The sequence below is a fragment of the Cyprinus carpio genome, chromosome A6, assembly GCF_018340385.1.
Source record: "Cyprinus carpio isolate SPL01 chromosome A6, ASM1834038v1, whole genome shotgun sequence".
NCBI lineage: Eukaryota > Metazoa > Chordata > Actinopteri > Cypriniformes > Cyprinidae > Cyprinus > Cyprinus carpio.
In genome coordinates, this window is record NC_056577.1 from 28,628,633 (window position 1) to 28,646,227 (window position 17,595).

The 17,595-nt window shown below is 35.6% G+C and overlaps 1 protein-coding gene across 1 annotated transcript; it reads right to left on the reverse strand.

Annotated features, from left to right (window-relative positions):
- Window positions 1-2,819: 2,819 nt before the first annotated feature.
- Window positions 2,820-16,266, reverse strand: LOC109098300 (protein APCDD1-like). Its single transcript, XM_042758879.1, has 4 exons — window positions 15,879-16,266; window positions 8,544-8,727; window positions 7,717-8,245; window positions 2,820-6,898 (listed from the first exon to the last, which is right to left on the reverse strand). Exons 1-4 carry the CDS (start codon window positions 15,937-15,939, stop codon window positions 6,128-6,130), a joined length of 1,545 nt encoding a protein of 514 aa, XP_042614813.1. The 5' UTR covers window positions 15,940-16,266; the 3' UTR covers window positions 2,820-6,127.
- Between the last annotated feature and the right edge of the window lie 1,329 nt (window positions 16,267-17,595).

Below are 17,595 nucleotides of genomic sequence, written 5' to 3' on the forward strand. Positions count from 1 at the left end.
TTCTGCTTTAACTGCATTTTAAGAGACTCATCGTATGACTTTTGAAATTGCAGTCTTTACTAAAGAGTTTTAGTTTTGACTTTGTCAAACATTATGGTTTCGGTTAAAAATTTATAAACCTCTATTATGGACCTGTGACATCAAGAAACTCCACCACGAGTCTACCGCACTGCTTCTGATGATAACTTTAAAAGTTATTGTACCCACAAGTAGATGTTCAAGTTACAGAAAATGACAGGACACCTGCATAAATGTATACATAACATGCAAAAAATTATGTATAAAAAAAAGTTAGGAAGTCTGTTCCAGCTAGCTTACTATGCTTATTTAAATTTTACACATTTGACCTTGCAGGATTGTGGACCTCAGTTTGGTCTTTGCTAAAAAAAAAAAAAAAAAAAAATGCATAATGCATAATGCCCCCTTATTCTTTTATTACATTTTGAAAATGTACAGAGCAGATGTTGGTTTGTAATTATTATACAGAAACATTTTTGTACAATTAATAATTTTTTTATGGATTAAATAATGCAATACAAAGAACATTTAGAAACATAAACAAAGACATTCAAATAAATTGCATCAATAAATGTCTGTAGTAATGTATTAGTTCAATTAAGTGTTTTTAAATTGCATTTTTTTTTTTTTTTTTTTTTTACTTTTGTTGTAAATAACCCAAATTCTACTGTAAATTAAATGCTGTTGTTTTAGACGTTTACTCTTTAATGGCAGTTTAAAAAAAACATTCTGCGTTGTTTCAACCCAACTTTGGGTAAATATGAACTAACCCAGCTGTTGGGTTAAATTTTTAAATTAAATTTTTAACCCAAAATTTGGGTTAGTCCATATTTGACACAAAGTTGGTTTAAAACAACCCAGCTTTTTTAAAGTGTGGTGACTGTCACTGAGTTGTTTAGTCAAAACATTTAGATTGCTGATCTTTTTTTCGCTTTCAAGTTTCTATGAAGGTGAAAAGTATTTACTGCATCTCACAAAGCAGAACAATAAACACCTTTTTGTTTGGTTGATTTTCTGCTGTGAACATTAAGACAAGAAGCATATGACTAGACAGGAATGGAATGAGGTCAGTCTTAGGGAAATTTGCCTTGATTTTTCATAAGGATGTAATTTGATCAATCACAGGACCTCACACTTACACTTTGAAAACAGATGCCATGGAAGACACCTTATAGATATGTTATGTCTTTTAATATTTCCTCTTGTCAGTGGTTAAGCCAGAGGGTCTAGCTGATGTTGAGATTTTATTAGACAGCTGCAGCTCATATACTGGACTGTACAGCCTTGTAATGGATGTTTCTAATGGAGCTTGTGAGTGGACGTTTGTAGTCGAGAATGTAAGAGGGCAAATATGGCCCTGACGTAACTCTTCTTTGTGAGTATTAATGAATTGTGCATATTGTACTGGAAGACTTGTATGAAGCAACTTGCTTGTACCAGTGCTGTCTCAAGAGATAGTATCATTTTGTGAGATGAAATCAGTTATATGATGGTTTGGAAAGACTACCATCAAATAATGACTCTTATAAATAGTGCAAATGCTTACCATGTGTGAAGAATACTTTTGTAATGAGACACAATAACACTTTTTTTAAACATCTCTGCTACATCTAAAGCAATGTCAGTTGTCTGGCTGACCAAGGGGATTTTTTTGCTGCTAAGTATGGAATGTTATCTTTTGTACTTTTATAATTTTTGCATCGAAGGCTGGATTTCATCAGTCTGTTTAAGGAGTTGGTTCACATTGTTTCCTTACTTGGAAATTATTATGACAAACCCACAAAGATTCTAAGGTTTGGATGCATCGATTTGCTGAAGGAAAATGTTTTATTTTGGCATTGTGTTGTTGTACCTTTCTTTATTATCGCTTGCCAGCCAGAAACCTGTTCTCCTGCAAATGCATGATTACAAAATGCGAACTTGGTGCCACATACGGATCACTCCACCACAGTGGACTGTGCATGTCAAGTCTAGTTGATTTGATTCTTTTGTTCATGTTTTTCAAAAGTGAGTACTATCGTTGGACTATTTACCATGATTCAGATTCTTGTGGAAACATAAGTGCAACTAGTATGATTGCAACATGCAACAGTAACATTTATTCTGCATTCAGAAAATTAAACATCATCTTTAATTGGATTTGATTGCTGGTTGTGCTTCATCACCTAATTGTTTTTATCTGCATATATATATATATATATATATATATATATTATATATATATATATATATATATATATCTATATATATATATATATATATTATATATATATATATATATATAATTCCTATTTTAAATTAACCTAAAAATATATATTTATATGAACATATGCAAAATTATTAATATGATGTACACTACTATTCAAAAATTTGGGATTGATAAGATTTGTAATTTTTTAAGACATGTTCACCAAGGCTGCATTTATTTGATCAAAAAAGTTTGAAATTGTATAACTGAAATAGAGCTGTTTACAATTTTAATATATGTTAAATATAAATTATTCCTATGGCAAAGCTGAATTTTCAGCATCATTACTCCTGTCTTCAGTGTCATGTGATCCTTCAGAAATCATTCTAATATGCTGATTTGCTGCTCAAGAAACATTTCTTATCATTATCAATGTTGAAAACTTGTGATGCAGTTTTTCAGGATTCGTTATGAATAGAAAGTTCAGAAGAACAGAATTTATTTGAAAAAGACATTTTTGTAACATTCTAAATGTCTTTGCTTTTATTTTAGATCAATTTAATGCCTCCTTCCTGTGTTAAAAAAAAAAAACAACAACTGTGAAATCCCAAACTGTGAACAGAATAGTGTATTTTATATAGGAAACCTGAATTTTACTCTTACTTTGACTTTATAGAGTTTCAAAATGTCTCTTGAATGTAATGGTTTCATGCTCTCGGCAGCCAGTAGTTCACCACATGGTGCACTTTCCAAGTTCATCCTCTTTGAAAGTGAATGCTACACAGTCTGGCTCGTGTTTTTGTTCACCTTGCATAGTCTTTGAGGATGTCATGCTATTCAAGCGGCTTCTACCAGTGGCCTTTGATGTCAACAACAAAGGACAAGGGAAATGTGTCTCCTCCCTTTTTAAAAGTTGATAAGCCGGTTTATTTTGTCATCCTGGCTCCTCATGACATTTAGAACAGCCGCTCTAGTGTGTTGTTCCTGATCACAAGAGCCAATGATCAAAGCCGCCCATCCCATTAGCAATAATAACTGGAGCAGTAGAGTGCGGCGCAAAGACATTGTAACTAGGACACAGTCATGCTTCGCAACTTTTCATTGAACAGTGTAAAATAGGCCTTGTGTTAAATCTTTTTATAGATTCTTTTGACAAGCAAGAAGCGTGATTACAAGCTGAAGGCTTTTTTTTTGCGATGTGATCTTCTGACAGTAGGCTTTTATTAGTTTGTGTAACCACAGAAAGACCTTTGAAAATTGTCACTTATTTTTAAACAGTTTTGCTGGACTTCTAGCGTTAGCTTGGATTCATCTGCTGTTATTGGCGAGCTCCTAACAGACGCTGTATGCGACTGTCAGTATGGAAATGTGACTTGTTCTCCCGCTCTTTATATATTATTTCCAAATTCCCAACCTTCAGAACTCCTTGTTACAAGCAGAAAGCATTACCTCATGGCACCCAGAGCCACCATTATAGACACCATTTAATATGAACAATCTGCTGCCTTTTGGATGTGACTCACTGACTCGTTTTGCCCTCCACGCTCTCTTCCGTTACGTCCCTCGGCCAGCGACCATTATTTCATTACTTTTAACAGAAAAACCACAAACTCCATTGGTTCATGATTCCAAAAGCTTGCAGATGGTTTTAATGACGTAGTTCTAAGATGGGTGAAAAGAAATAGAAAGTAGAAAGTGGAAGTCTCTTGAGCATTTTGGGCAATGGCTGGCCATATGACATTGCTTATTAAGGCTTTGCGATGATCAGCATTTCAAAATTAAGGGTAATTCCAATTTCTTTTCATTTCTAAGGTACGGTTTGAACTCTGTGTTCAGCTGTTATCTTATAAGTGCAAATGCTGAGAACGTCTGTGATTAATAATACACAAGACTTTATAACAGTTGTCATTGTTGCATACAAGCAGCTTTTGTTTTTTTCCTCATGGGAACTTTTTTAATTACTATATACAAGTCATAAAACAAACCACCCATATATGAGAATCACAATATTTTTAAGTGATTCATCTTGATTTTTGATGCCCCAAAAATTTAAAATAGGGAAAAATAAATATTTTAGAAGAGAATAAATATTTTAAACCCACTAAATCTTATGAATAATGTAAAAAATAAAATAGAGTATACAATATAAAAAATATATAGTAATTGATTATTGCATTTGGATACAGACAAAAATATATGTAGTTTGACACTGTAGGAAGACTTATTCACTTCATGGAAGCAGTTAAGTTCTTTTGCTGTAATTTCTGTTCCCATGGTAACAGTGACTCATGTGATTGGTGGTCTGTTCAGGATTATGGTTAATGTAGTTATTTACAAAATAACGCAGCACGTTATTACAGAAGCATATATCATTGCTTCAGCACAGGATCTTGAAAGGTTCACACTATTGCTATTAATTTGGTTTCTCAATAGAGAAAAGAATGAGATTTTGCTGAATACCATATCTGAACATGAGCTGTATGATTTCATATGAATGCAATGAGTGTCTAGCATCTATGATTATTTCATAATTGATGCATTAATGCTTATGCATTTAACTAAGGATTATCTTATAAAATTGACCATTGTAGTTGCTAAAAAAAAAGAAATTGTTTCTGAACCACATAAATATGTTATTTCTCTTTTTTTATATAATGCATATTTATTTATATTATATCTGGCTACTATGGCACCGTTTTGTAAGGGTCCTGTCAAAACAATAACAATCAATATCATACATGCATTTTTATGTTTGACAGATTAAATTGGACTTCTTGGAATTGTTTTTTTTTTCTTCTTCTTCTTCTTCTAAAGATTGCCTCCTGAACAAGTAATCACTCCACTCTGTAAAAACAGAAAATCGCACGCTCTGCTAAACAAAGACTGAATGAGTTGAACACTTCCTGTTCTTCCAAATAAACAGATGGAGTGAATTGTACACAGTTCTGAGAACTTACACTTCAGATATTGGCGAGTGCGAGCATAATGTGGAAGCCATATGACAGCTCGGTTCAAATGTCTTGCACATGTATTCAACAATGGATGTGAATCGAAGCATTGTGCAAGAGCTCACTGACCATGCATACGGTCACACAAAATACGTTTTGTACTATATATGTACATATGCTATAGAGAATCATTGTTCAAAAAAAGCATCCATGTAGTTTCTTATCAAAATTACTTTAATGGTAGCAATAAATATGTTCACCCTCACCATTATTAGAAGATTAAAGCTACATAAAATTTATTAGATGGCAAAAATTAGCTACGTCTCCTTGTCTTGAAGACAGCAACCTAATATAGAAAGAATACAGGGTAGTTTATGTTGAATGTAGTCCATATATGCTCTTCAGATCAAATAATCAGGACATACAAGATCAGAAGATCCAGCTTGTTTGTATTGTTTTTGGAAATCTTTGTTCGTTCTTTATTCCCAGTCAAAAGGGAATCTGAATGTCCATTTGTATCTCCCATATCTTTGATTTTAAAGCTGAAGAATTGCAATTATAATGATTGTTCTCAAACAGGTTCCTTGAACACTCCCATTTCCCATTGGTTGTTCAAACAGATAGTGATATCAATAATCTTGATGGAATGTTGGCAAATATACTTTCTACAGAACAATCAGGTTTTGAATAGATATCCATGTAGCATTCTTCTGGAGTTCATATGAAACAACGCTCCAAATGACAGACATCAAAAATTAATGTTGATATACTATATGATTAAAAGGAGGTTTCAATGTAAAATTTTGCTTTATGAAAATCTCAGATTAAAAAAGTGTCTTATTTCAGAGGATTTGCAGCAAGCGTTTTGTTATAACACCGAAGTGAACAATCCTCCTCCAGTCTATCAGATTGTACAGTGCCCATAATAAATGGGTCAGAATTTGATCAGTGAACGTGAATGCCACGTCAAATTTTAGAAAAGATAAATATTCCAGCACCCTGCATTTAGAATGGTCAACAGAATCAACGAAGAGTGCAGTGCATTAGCAAAGCTTATCTTGGGTCCCGTTGAATGATCACTGAAGGAACTGTAGCGTGGCTCCACCCTAACCCTTGTGCTGCATTGCACCATTGGTGTCTGAAAGGACGTTGGCCTTTTTGCAAGTCGATCTGGGCTGGACCCATCCGTGGGCCTTTCTCCACTGAACAACAGGGGGCGCCCTTTATGATCCACTCCCATCTTAAACAGCTCGTGCTCTTTATGTGGAAGTCGTACCCCCAATGCATCGCAACCATCCGTCCAGGTAATGTCTTGCTCAACACCCGACTCCCACCCACCCGCCTGACCACATCTTCTATTTTGCGTTGAATTAAATTCCCGCAATAGTGCTTGGTCATACACGATCACTTTTGCTCGTGTCACCTTGAAGATAAGCTCGGTGGCCCCACGTACTTTAACGGACTGTCCCACTTTAGCATAATGACCTGATGCCAAAAGTGTAAAGCTGGGCTGGCGGCACATTGGGTCGGTGTAATGTTGGTAGGTGCCCTCCCAAATGCGTTGCTCCTCGTTGAAAACAAAAAAGCGAGTGAGGAAGAGGACGTCTGGACGGGACTCACAGCGTTGGCTCACCCAGTTTCCATTTAGATCCAGAGGAATGGAAGGGGATGGAGGAAGAATGGGTGGATGCTGTTCAGAGGATCGGTATACCAGGGCGCACACTGGGCATGGATGGATGTGGTGCTGAGAGTAAAAACAAGGATATTGTTAATTTTATAATTATATCATACTGGTCAGAGGTTTGGTGTCAGTTTTTTTATTTTTATTTTTTTTTTAATTCAGCAAGGACATATTAAATTGCTCGAAAATGACAGTAAAGGCATTTATAATGTTACATAAAAATTCAAATAAATGCTGTTCTTTTGAACTTTCCATTGAAGAACATTTTAATCTATATAACCTTTTTTCCACTATAAAGAACCTTTTATGCAATGGAAAGTTTTCACACTCTTAAAAATAAAGGTTCTTTAATGGCATATATGGATCCTCAAAGAACCTTTTAACATCTGTGGAACCTTTCAATTTCACAAAAGTTTCTTTATAGTGGAAAAAGGTTCTTTAGATTTTTTTAATGTTCTTTTAAGAGCTATTCACTAAAAGGTTATTTGAGGAACCAGAAATGGTTCTTCTATGGCATCACTGTGAACTCCTCCTTTTGGAAGTGCATGGATGATAAAGGTTCTTCATGGAACCATAGATGCAAATAAGGAACCTTTATTTTTAAGTGTGCTCACTGAAAAGTTCTTTTAGGAACCCAGAATAGTTTTTCTACGGAAAGGGTGCACAATCCTGTTCCTGGAGATGAACCTTCTTCAAACCTTCTTCCAACCCTGATCAAACACAACAGGATTGGGCACCCCTGTTCTAGGGCATTGCTGCAAAATCCCACTTTTTAGAACCTTTGTTTTTAAGCTTGTAGAAATTGAATATGATCAGGATTTTATCTTGGCAAACCTAAGCAGTTACAAATACAAAAAAAATACTGTAGTCTTAACTCTCACCATAGCATTTTGCAGAGGCTCTTGGTAGCCAGTCGGTCTGTGGTGCACCCTTTCATTCCAGTCTGTGTGCACATCCCCTAAAAACATCTCCTGAGTTGGCCTGCTGTGAGGATGGTGATGGGTCTCCACCCGTAGCAACTCCAGTTCCATCATGGATAACCCAAGAGCACCCAGGCAGTCTTTCTCTGCTTTGGCATTGAAGAGTTCATAGAAGCGATGAGGCACCAGCTGTCCTCCAGCTTTGAGCCCCAGGCAGGAAAAGGGGAGGCGGGTAGCAAGATGATAAACGGCCTTCTGGCTGTGAATGACCATTCCTACTTTATGGAGGTGATGCTCTGCTTCAGTGGCTCCATGGGTAATCCACGAGGCCTGGCGTAGCCGCAATTTACCCCTGATCACGAGCGAGAAGGTTGGGATGTGGCACTCGCTGTCAGAGTAGTAGTGCTGGAGGGCCCTGAAGAGACATGTGGGGCTTTGGTAAAATGTGTAGGATCGAGTGAGGAATTCTGGACCAGGTCGCACTTCACATCTGAGAAAAAAAGAAATTAGAAAGTTAGCCAAAATGGCAAATGCACACCATTGTATTTCCATAATGTCATGCATTTTCAAGTAAAGGATATTCAATATGACAAAATGTCTGAACTACTTTAAATAACGCTTGGATTGTTGCTTCACAGGTTTTAGTTTCAGAGTAGGTTTCTCAACACTGATATGCACTGATGAATAATTCACAATAAGACCAGGATTTTGCGTTGAAACATAAATTGGGTCAAATTTGAATTCATGTTGACTTTAAAAGTAGAAAAGTGTTTCTAGTCGTCTCTTACCTGCTTGACACCCAGTGGCCCTCCAGTTTGGGTGGTATGGTGGCTGTGATTCTTGCGTCGCTCTGTAGGTGGCGTAGTTGAGTCTGGCACTGTGGCTCCCAAAACAGTCTTGTGCTGAGGTTGGCATGGGGTACGAGCGGGGCCGTGGGTGCTTCCCACAGCTTACTGCCCCTCACACACAAAACTGAGGGGAGACAGGAAAATGATCATTCTGTATGTGTGTTATCACAGACATTGCATATCTGCCTGCATGTAAGCTTATAGCTAATATGAAAATGTGCTTTAGGATTTGACATGTTACTACTGTTGCTTTAGGACTTAAAAACTAATTAACCCAAAAATCACCCTCAGGTCATCCTAGATGTAGATGAGTTTGTTTTTTCATCTTTTCATTTTTAGCATTCCATCACTTGCTCACCCATGGAACCCTTGCAGTGAATGGGTGCCGTCAGAATGATAGTCCAAAGAGCTGATAAAATAAAGAAACAAACTCATCTACATCTTGAATGGTCTGAGGTTAAGTAAATTTTCAGAAAATTTAGATTTTTGGGTAAGTGTTTGTTTTCTTTTCATCACTGAAGTTAGTGAATTACAGTAAATATGTATAAATTGTATTGAAAAAAAACTTGTTTTAAAAAATATTTTAAATCCTAAAAGGTTTCTGTATGTTACTGTTTTTAATAAAAATATTTCCTTAAAGTGTTCACAGACTTTAAGCAAGTCCTAATTAACAGTTTATGTGGATTGTTGTTGCTTGTAAGAGTTGCCAACATATTAAATCTAAAAGGCTTCACTGAAATTGCTCCAGAAGGTCTAAGTTTGAAATACTGTGCTAATCTCTTTTCATCACTCTGTCGCCACATTTCCAAATAAATTAAACCTTTTAAAAAACCACAGACACTTCAAAAAGCTTCGGTACCTCCAGCAATAAAAAAATAAAAACTCCAAGAGAAGCATTTTCACTTCATGGTCTTTTACGGTCCATAAACAGGATTCTGCTGAACTGGAAGTGGTTGAAGGATTTTGCATTTCTGTAATTTTCCGTGTAATGAAACGTGATGAGGTCTATTAGAGCCATATATAGATCCCAATCCTGCTCTGACCACGATTTGTGGTGAGGGGCGGGAGGCCAGAGGTTTGGCATGTCACTTCAATCAGACACCATCTTCAAGGGAATGGGAAGGGATATGTGGTGCTGGCCAATGAAAACAAAAATTTTTGACAATTTTTTTTTAAACAGTCAGAAAAGCAAACATGGTTCCAGCTCATGAGGAGTGAGATTTGTCAACATGGCACTGGGCATCTTTGTTTGATCGGTAAATCTCCTTTCCGTTGGCCTCACCACAGAGCTGTCCTTGAGTAAGAACATTGCAGATATATAGTGCAGTAAACCTGATTAGCAGAGGGAGAACTTTGCAAAGTCGCATGCTGAGCAGTGCTTTACTGTACATGGACACAAAAACAACTTGCTCCAAAGAGAAGTGTGGGAAGGAGAGAAACAGCTTTATTTGGGACTTCCTTTACTCCTGTGCCAAATGTCAAATAATTATTCCAAATACAAACAGGTTAAATAACATGTCCAAGTCTCATTCCACCCTGATCATGAAGCCTATTTTAGGACAATTATTGTTGCATTGTGGCAGTTTATTTTCATAAACACATTTCTCCCCAGAACACTGGGGGGAATATTTTAATGTTGAATTAGAGGTGAGAGGTTTTAAATGTAAATTGTTTGTAATTCTCATTATTCTCCTTCTATTACTGTAAAAAAAAAAAAAAAATGTAAAAAGTGGTGATGTACAAATGATTTCAAAAAAGAAATAAATTATTATAATTTGAATATATACTACCATTCAAAAGTTTGGGGACGGTATGTTTTTGAAAGAAGTATCTTGTGCTCACCAAGGCTGCATTTATTTGATTAAAAAAATATGTTAAAAACAGTAATATTGTGAAATATTACAATTTAAAATAACTGTTTTAATACATATTAAAATGTAATTTAATCCTGTAAGGCAAAGCTGAGTTTTCAGTATCAATACTCGAGTCACATGATCCTTCAGAAATCATTCTAATATGCAGATTTGCTGCTCAATAAACATTCCTTATTCTTATCAGTGTTGAAAACAAGTGTGCTGCTTCATATTTTTGTGGAAACCATGATATGTTTTTTTTTTTTTTGAGATTTCTTTAATGAATAATTTTTTTGAAATCGAAATCTTTTGTAACATTATGTCTTTACTGTCACTTTTGATCATTTAGTTTATCCTTGCTGAAAGAAAAGAAAAATTTCTTCCAAAAAAAAATAAAAATGAATAAAATTACTGAACGGTATCTTACAAACTTTTGAACGGCTGTGTGCGTAGTTTATAGTTTAGAAGTTTATAAATCAGTTCGATGAAACTTCTAATCAGATAAAACCTGCTCTCAGAGAAGCTCTAAAGAGAAAAGCTTTGATTCCCATTTGTTAACTGTAGCCCTAAAATTTCTCTGATTGCAGAATTACAAAGCATTTATTGAGCATGTCAGGCTGGGTCTAGTTGTTTGCCCTAAAGAAGGGAATTATTTCCTTATGCTGTTTGGGAGGGAACCGTGCAGGGTCTGCTTTTTGAAGGGTTTTTTGTTTTATTCCCAATATTTAGACAATATGAAAGCTGACTTGTTGCTCATGATCACAATAAAGTAATAATGTTAGATAGAGTTAGCATGTGCTTTTCAGCTGCCTGTTTATGGTTGTTTCAATGGTTCAGCAGCCTCTAATCAAGCTGAGTTTCTCCAATGCAAGCTGAGTTTTATCTTCAATGCAGGCGTGTTTTATGTTACTATCTAACTGCACGTGGATCACTTGGACAACATACACATTTATATAGGCTAGCTTCTGGGCTTTTCACAATTTAAATTGAACCCAGGGTCATTTTCAACAATAGTTTATTGCATATTTAAAATGTTTTATACTTTATTAAGGGTAGTCAGATTTTAAGACAGTGAAATTTCCTAAAATATATTGCGTTTGCCACTGTTCGTCATTTTATCTCCTCTCAAAGCTCATGAATATTTAATGAGACAGGCACTCTTTAGTTTTATGCTTAGGCTGTGTGAAGGCTGTGCCCCCTTTTAATTGGTTAATGGGAGCGCTGTGGTGTTATTGCGTTATGTGACTAGCTCTAAGTATAGACACGGTGTAAGTTTTGTGAGGATATCAAAGCAATATCCTCTCTCTCTCTCTCTCTCTCTCTCTCCCATAGAAGCGCCCGTGTGTCCCAGTCTAAGCGGCAGTGCATGATTTTGAGCAGCAGAGGGCGCTGTGGTAGAATGTGTGTGTGGTCTCTTTGCTTACAGGCAATTCCCTTTAGTGTGAGCCAAAGTACACTACCTGTTCTAATATTCCAACCATTCAACACCCCCAGACATACACACTGGAGACATTGATTTATAGAAGAAGTGAGACTAGCAAAAGTACCTCCAACTGGTTTCATGTATTTGTTGTTATTTGTCATTTCAATTTGGACAGCTTCTCTCTCACCTCCAATGCGTCATTACTGAGGAGTGGCCAAAAGTAAAATATCCCCTTTCCTCTCTGCCACTGTTCCTCCTGCCATTTGACATTGCCTGTTTATTATAACGTGAATGAAAATAAGACTGTGAGAGACACACGTTTCTATTTTGAATACTCATTCAATAAAACATTAAAAACATGTTATTCCAGAGGACAAAAAAGTCCAGTTGTGATATACTGTATCCCAGAGAACCTTAAAACATTGAACATCAAACCAGTGTTATTTTAATATCAGTGATAAACTATTATATTCATTTTATTTTGTTAATATTTTTAATTCAATTTTATTTGTATTTTTTTTTGTCAGTTTTAATTTTAAATTTCATAATTTCTAAACCTTACTTTTATATATTGTTTTCATTTTAATTATAGTTAAGATTCAAGAAAATCATTATTATTCTTATTATTATGTTGATTTTTTTTTAAACATGTTTGTGTATTTTTTTTACACTTTAGTTTATAGTTTTAGTTTATTAAGTACTTCAGCGTATAATGAAAATGAGAAATGTTGCCTTGGCAACTAGCTTAAGTGAAAATGCTTCTATTTTGCATTCTTTTTTTAATTTAATACAATTTATAGAGCAATAGTTTGAAAAGTCAAACTGAAAATGTATATTTACCAGTTATAACAATTATAATATTTCACATCTTTATTGTATTTTAGCCACTAGTATTTGCTTTAATTAAAACATGCATTAAACATTAATTTATTTCCATGTCAAACTGTACAGTATATATCATTGAATATGAATATAGTAATGATTCAGAACCGCTGCATATATCAAAGCACAATACTATCACCATCTAATACCATCATCACTGTACTACAGTACATCCAAATGCATGAAATGGCCTCATTTCAGCCTTTGTGCCTCCCGTCCGCCTCTCTCTCCCACCGGCCCCTGCTTTGATAATGGCTCCCTGATGAAAAAACTCCCATTTACACCTCATTTACTTTGGATAGAGCTCAGATTCCTCGCTCCCTCTCCCTCTGTCACACTCTTTTTGTCTGATGAAGTACAGTTACAGAAAGGTAAAGTTTCATATAGAAAGTCAAGACTGCATGTGTGTGCATGCATATGAGCGCTAGGGGCACCAAAGGTGTGTGAACGCTTATGTTTATGTGCATATATTTATGAAAAGAGTAGTAGAATATGTTTGTCTGTTGGTATGTGAATGTGAATATATATATATATATATATATATATATATATATATATATATATATATATATATATATATTTTTTTTTTTTTAAGACATCACCAACATTAGTCAACCATAGATGCACATACACATACCAAATCAGTTAATGGGACAGTTAGTAACTGGTGTGATCTTTTGCTCCTAGCTGATTGATGGTTTTGAAGTGTTGTGCATCAGTCAAAGTCTCTCTGACAAGCACTGGGCCTCCTTTTATCTATAAATGACTGACAGGCTTTCTCTCATGTCATCTGCTTATGAATATTTAAAAGTGGTGGAATGGAGAGGAACAGACAATGCTGAGCAGCTAGAAAAAAAAAATTTGGGTGGCGATTTCTTATAATACTGGAAAGCCTTCATGCATTTTTTAAATCAATGGTGAAACATAACTTCTTGAAAAGTCACCTTGTGTTAAATAATTTTCCCCTTTAAATCAGAGTAAACAAAGTGTAACAGCCAACTACAATACAGTGTTGCATTTAGTATCTTTTATTAAGCTAAAGCACATGGGCATGATATACATCATTTTCACAGATCAACTTCTGCTGTTTGATGAAAGAAGCCCATGTTTTGAAAGAAAAGATAAAGTACAGGCACATAAATGCACACATATTGACCCCTGAGGTCATGGGTAACTGCCATGAGTCGGGTGTAATTGCGCCAGTCTTTCCCTGTCTGTGTCATTCTGTAGGCGGCCTGATAGTGAGAACAGAAGACTAATGCTTTCTTCATCACCCTAACCATCCCTGACTGCAAGGAACGAGAGCGTAGAAGAAAAACAGCCACTAAATGGCATATGAACAGAAGGGGACATTAATGGCGTTGGCCTGTTACTCTAATCATTATTTTAATGGTGGCATTAGTTCCACGGCTGTGATCTGCTTTCACAGGAAACAATGGCCTCCTCTACACCCCTGCTAACTTCAAAAGAGTCAGGAACAAAAACAGGGGCCCGCAGAAGAGACTGACAGGTGAAAAGAGCAGTGCATGGGGAAAGGTGAGAGTAAGACCACAGTGTTGAGATAAACGTTTTGCCATTTATATTTAAAGCTCTTTAAACTTCACCTGACTGACTTGATTGATTTTCAAGAACAAGCCACATTTCTGTTACTTGTGCACTCTTAAAAATTAAAGTTATGCCATCTGAGAACCTTTTAAAGTTCCTGAACTGACTTTTATTCTTTATTTCTTTAGAAAACCATCTGTGTTGCGCTTTAAAGAAACCAGAAACTGATATGCTGATCTGAAGAACCTATAAATATAACATCAAGAACATTTTTCATCTCCAAAGAACTCTGTAGGCCATACACAGCGAAAATACAGTAGTGCTGCAAAGAACTTTATTTTTTAAGAATATGGGCTTCAAAATTGTGATTTTCAACAATTTAATTTTAAATTCATAGTTTGATTAGATCTTTTGCATGCAGACCAGAAGCATTTTCAAGACTTTTGTACCCCACCGTATGTTTTGCGCATGCACAAATGTCCCACCAACATCAGCATTGATATCAACAGCAAGGAATGAACTACATCTTAAGTATTCAGAAAGAGTGTACGCATGAGTTGCATGTGTTTAGGTTTGTCATGTTTTATTAAGGTTAATTAAAGCTCAAAAACTTTAGCTGAACCTTTCCTTGAGAGCTGTTTGTCATCCTTTAGAAACTAATTACTCTTGTGAAATCCAGACGGGGAAAAAAACCACAGTAAAATACTTTGATACAGTGGAAAATGCTCAGACTTGTTGGTCTCGATAATGTAGACATTTTGCTTGGCAGCTCTTATACTTTCACACATTAACAATAATCCATTCTTAAGCTATACTTTAAGCTTAAGATTCTCATATTTCATATTTTTGATTATTTTTTATTTAGACTAATACCATAACACATAAGATTCAGTCATTTAGATGAGCCATAAAGCTTAATCATATACATGTTTCTGATTTATAATTGTTTTGCCTGTTTGGAACTGTGACAAATCCAGAACTAGGCTGGACTAATATGATACAAATAAAAGTTCTACAGGTTCAGCAAAGAACACTTTTCTTACATTTTTGGCTGTATTTTTTGGCAGTCGCTATGGTGCTTTTTGATTAATCAAGTTAATGCAGTTGCATTGTAGCTTTTTCAGATAAACATATTTGGTTTCTTTACAACAGTGGTTCTCAGTCCCCGTTCTGAAGCACTGCACATTTTGAATGTCTCACTTATTTAACTCTCCTGATTTATATCATTAACTCATTAGTAAAGGCTCCAAGACCTGAATTGGGTTTGTCAGATAGGAGAGACATTCAAAATGACCAGGACAGTTTGTTTTCTAAAGAACTAGAGAATAAAAAGCTCTTTGTATGACTTCAAAGGCTTTTTTTTTTTTTACTGGCATCACAATATAAAAAAACATTTTAAGATTCAAAAGTATCAGGCATATAATCATGCAGTTTCATGATTTTCTTTTTCTTTTTTTTTTAATAAAATATTTACCAGTATTTTAAATAGTGTCTTTTAATGGGTAAAACCATTTGCTTAATTTAGAATGACGGAGAGAAAGAGGCGACAAGTAAGACAACAAGTTAACTAACCTTGCACGAGAAATACCATCCAAGTTGTTTTCAACAGGTGAATAAGTCTCTCCTCAGCCATGATCAGGTACTTATAGTCTCCAGTTCACTTTAAAATATATGTGGGGTTAAAAAGAAAAAGCTTTGGAAATGCTCCTCTCCTGGATGTTTGCGTCAATGAGAGCGTGTCAGATGAGATATTACCAGTTATGCAGATAAATTTTATCCATTTAGTCCAAGTTTTATCTTCAAACGTAAAGTTTTCCATTCATGGTTGGGACTCATTGAATGTGCAAGATCTCCTTTCTTGATGGTGCTTGAAAGTCCATCCCTTGTTGGTTCTGTGCTCTCTCTGGTGATGTTAAACCTGTGTGGTGCTTGTAAGAGTCTGTCTTTGGGTTGCTCAGCTGAGAGGAGCAAGAGAGCAGAACGGGAGTGTGAGAGGGAGGGTAAGAGAGAAAAGAGGAGGGATCTTGTAACCTCCCAGCATTAACCCTCTGGGGAGCACTCAGGGTAAGGTGCAAAAGGGCACAATCAAAGCCAGCAAGTTGAGAAACCTGCCCGCAACCTTAGGTTAAACATAAATGTGTTAATCAAACACACACACCTATATATAAACACAGTTTGACAGATGCAAAGTAAGCAGAAGGTTCGCTGCAAAACCTTGTAATGCTTGAAATCTTTTCTCTCTTTACCTCATATACACATATAATATGGGCATAGTTGGTGTTAAAAAGCCATGGCACAGAACCATCTGAGAAAAAAGTTTATGTATATTGAAATTATAACTTGACACTGCCAGCTGCTATGATTTTGAAATGCAATACAATAGAGATAACACAGTGGAAGTACAATCCAACAAAATAAATCTGTTAATCTATGACATATAGATAGACCATATAGACCATAGATAGCATTAAAATACCAGCTATATATAATATAAAATATCTACTCTAATGATATATTAAATGGATTTCATGCATGTGAGGTAAAATATGAGTACAAGCCTAGTCAGACATTAATGGTGTTTAATGTGCTGGTGAGAACGCCTTGAAACTGGCACTTTGTACTTCAAAGCTGCAGTAAATGCATTGAAGAGCAGAGCTGGGTATTACGCATTACTGTATTCAAATTACTTTTCCTGATAATGCAGTAATGAAACCCGAAATCTTTTTGCGTAAGAACTGACGTGTGAACTCATTAACTCTGAATCTGAATTCTTGTTAAGCCTTCTGTGATGTCATATTTGGCCACCAGCTCATAACTGTCGGTGACTGATATGTCGATCAGTCATTCATTTAGTAATGTGTTTGTTGCAGTAAAGAAGTGATGAGTGAGAACAGAGTTGGACTGTGGACATAACCCTGAGGAGCACCGCACCATGTTGCTGTGTTTCACCACTTGTGGTTTGCTGTGATGATGAAATCCAGTGTCTAATTGCCAGACAAGCTGCACAAACTCAGTGTTTCACATTTCCATAGTTTATTTGAGAAAATAACAGCTGAATTTCAGAACTAAAGGTAACAGTCAGTACAGTTCATGTTTCATAAGGTTTTGTTAGTAATGAGAGATGGCATGAATGTGGAATTGAGTTATTTCCATTTATTCATATAGTTATTTAATACAGTTTATTGTTATTTCAGCACTTAGGCAAAACAACTAGTTAGATATGATAAAATATGTTCTTCTATCCCAACTAAATATGCAAAACCAAATTAAAACTCCCAACAAGTGTCTT

Bases quoted from the DNA above. Each gene is read 5' to 3' on its own strand.
- LOC109098300 (XM_042758879.1), bottom strand. From the start codon at position 15,939: ATGGCTGAGGAGAGACTTATTCACCTGTTGAAAACAACTTGGATGGTA. The intron at 8,728-15,878 runs GTTAGTTAACTT...GTCTCCCCTCAG, and splicing joins GATGGTATTTCTCGTGCAAG to TTTTGTGTGTGAGGGGCAGT. The intron at 8,246-8,543 runs GTAAGAGACGAC...TTTTTTTCTCAG, and splicing joins GGCCACTGGGTGTCAAGCAG to ATGTGAAGTGCGACCTGGTC.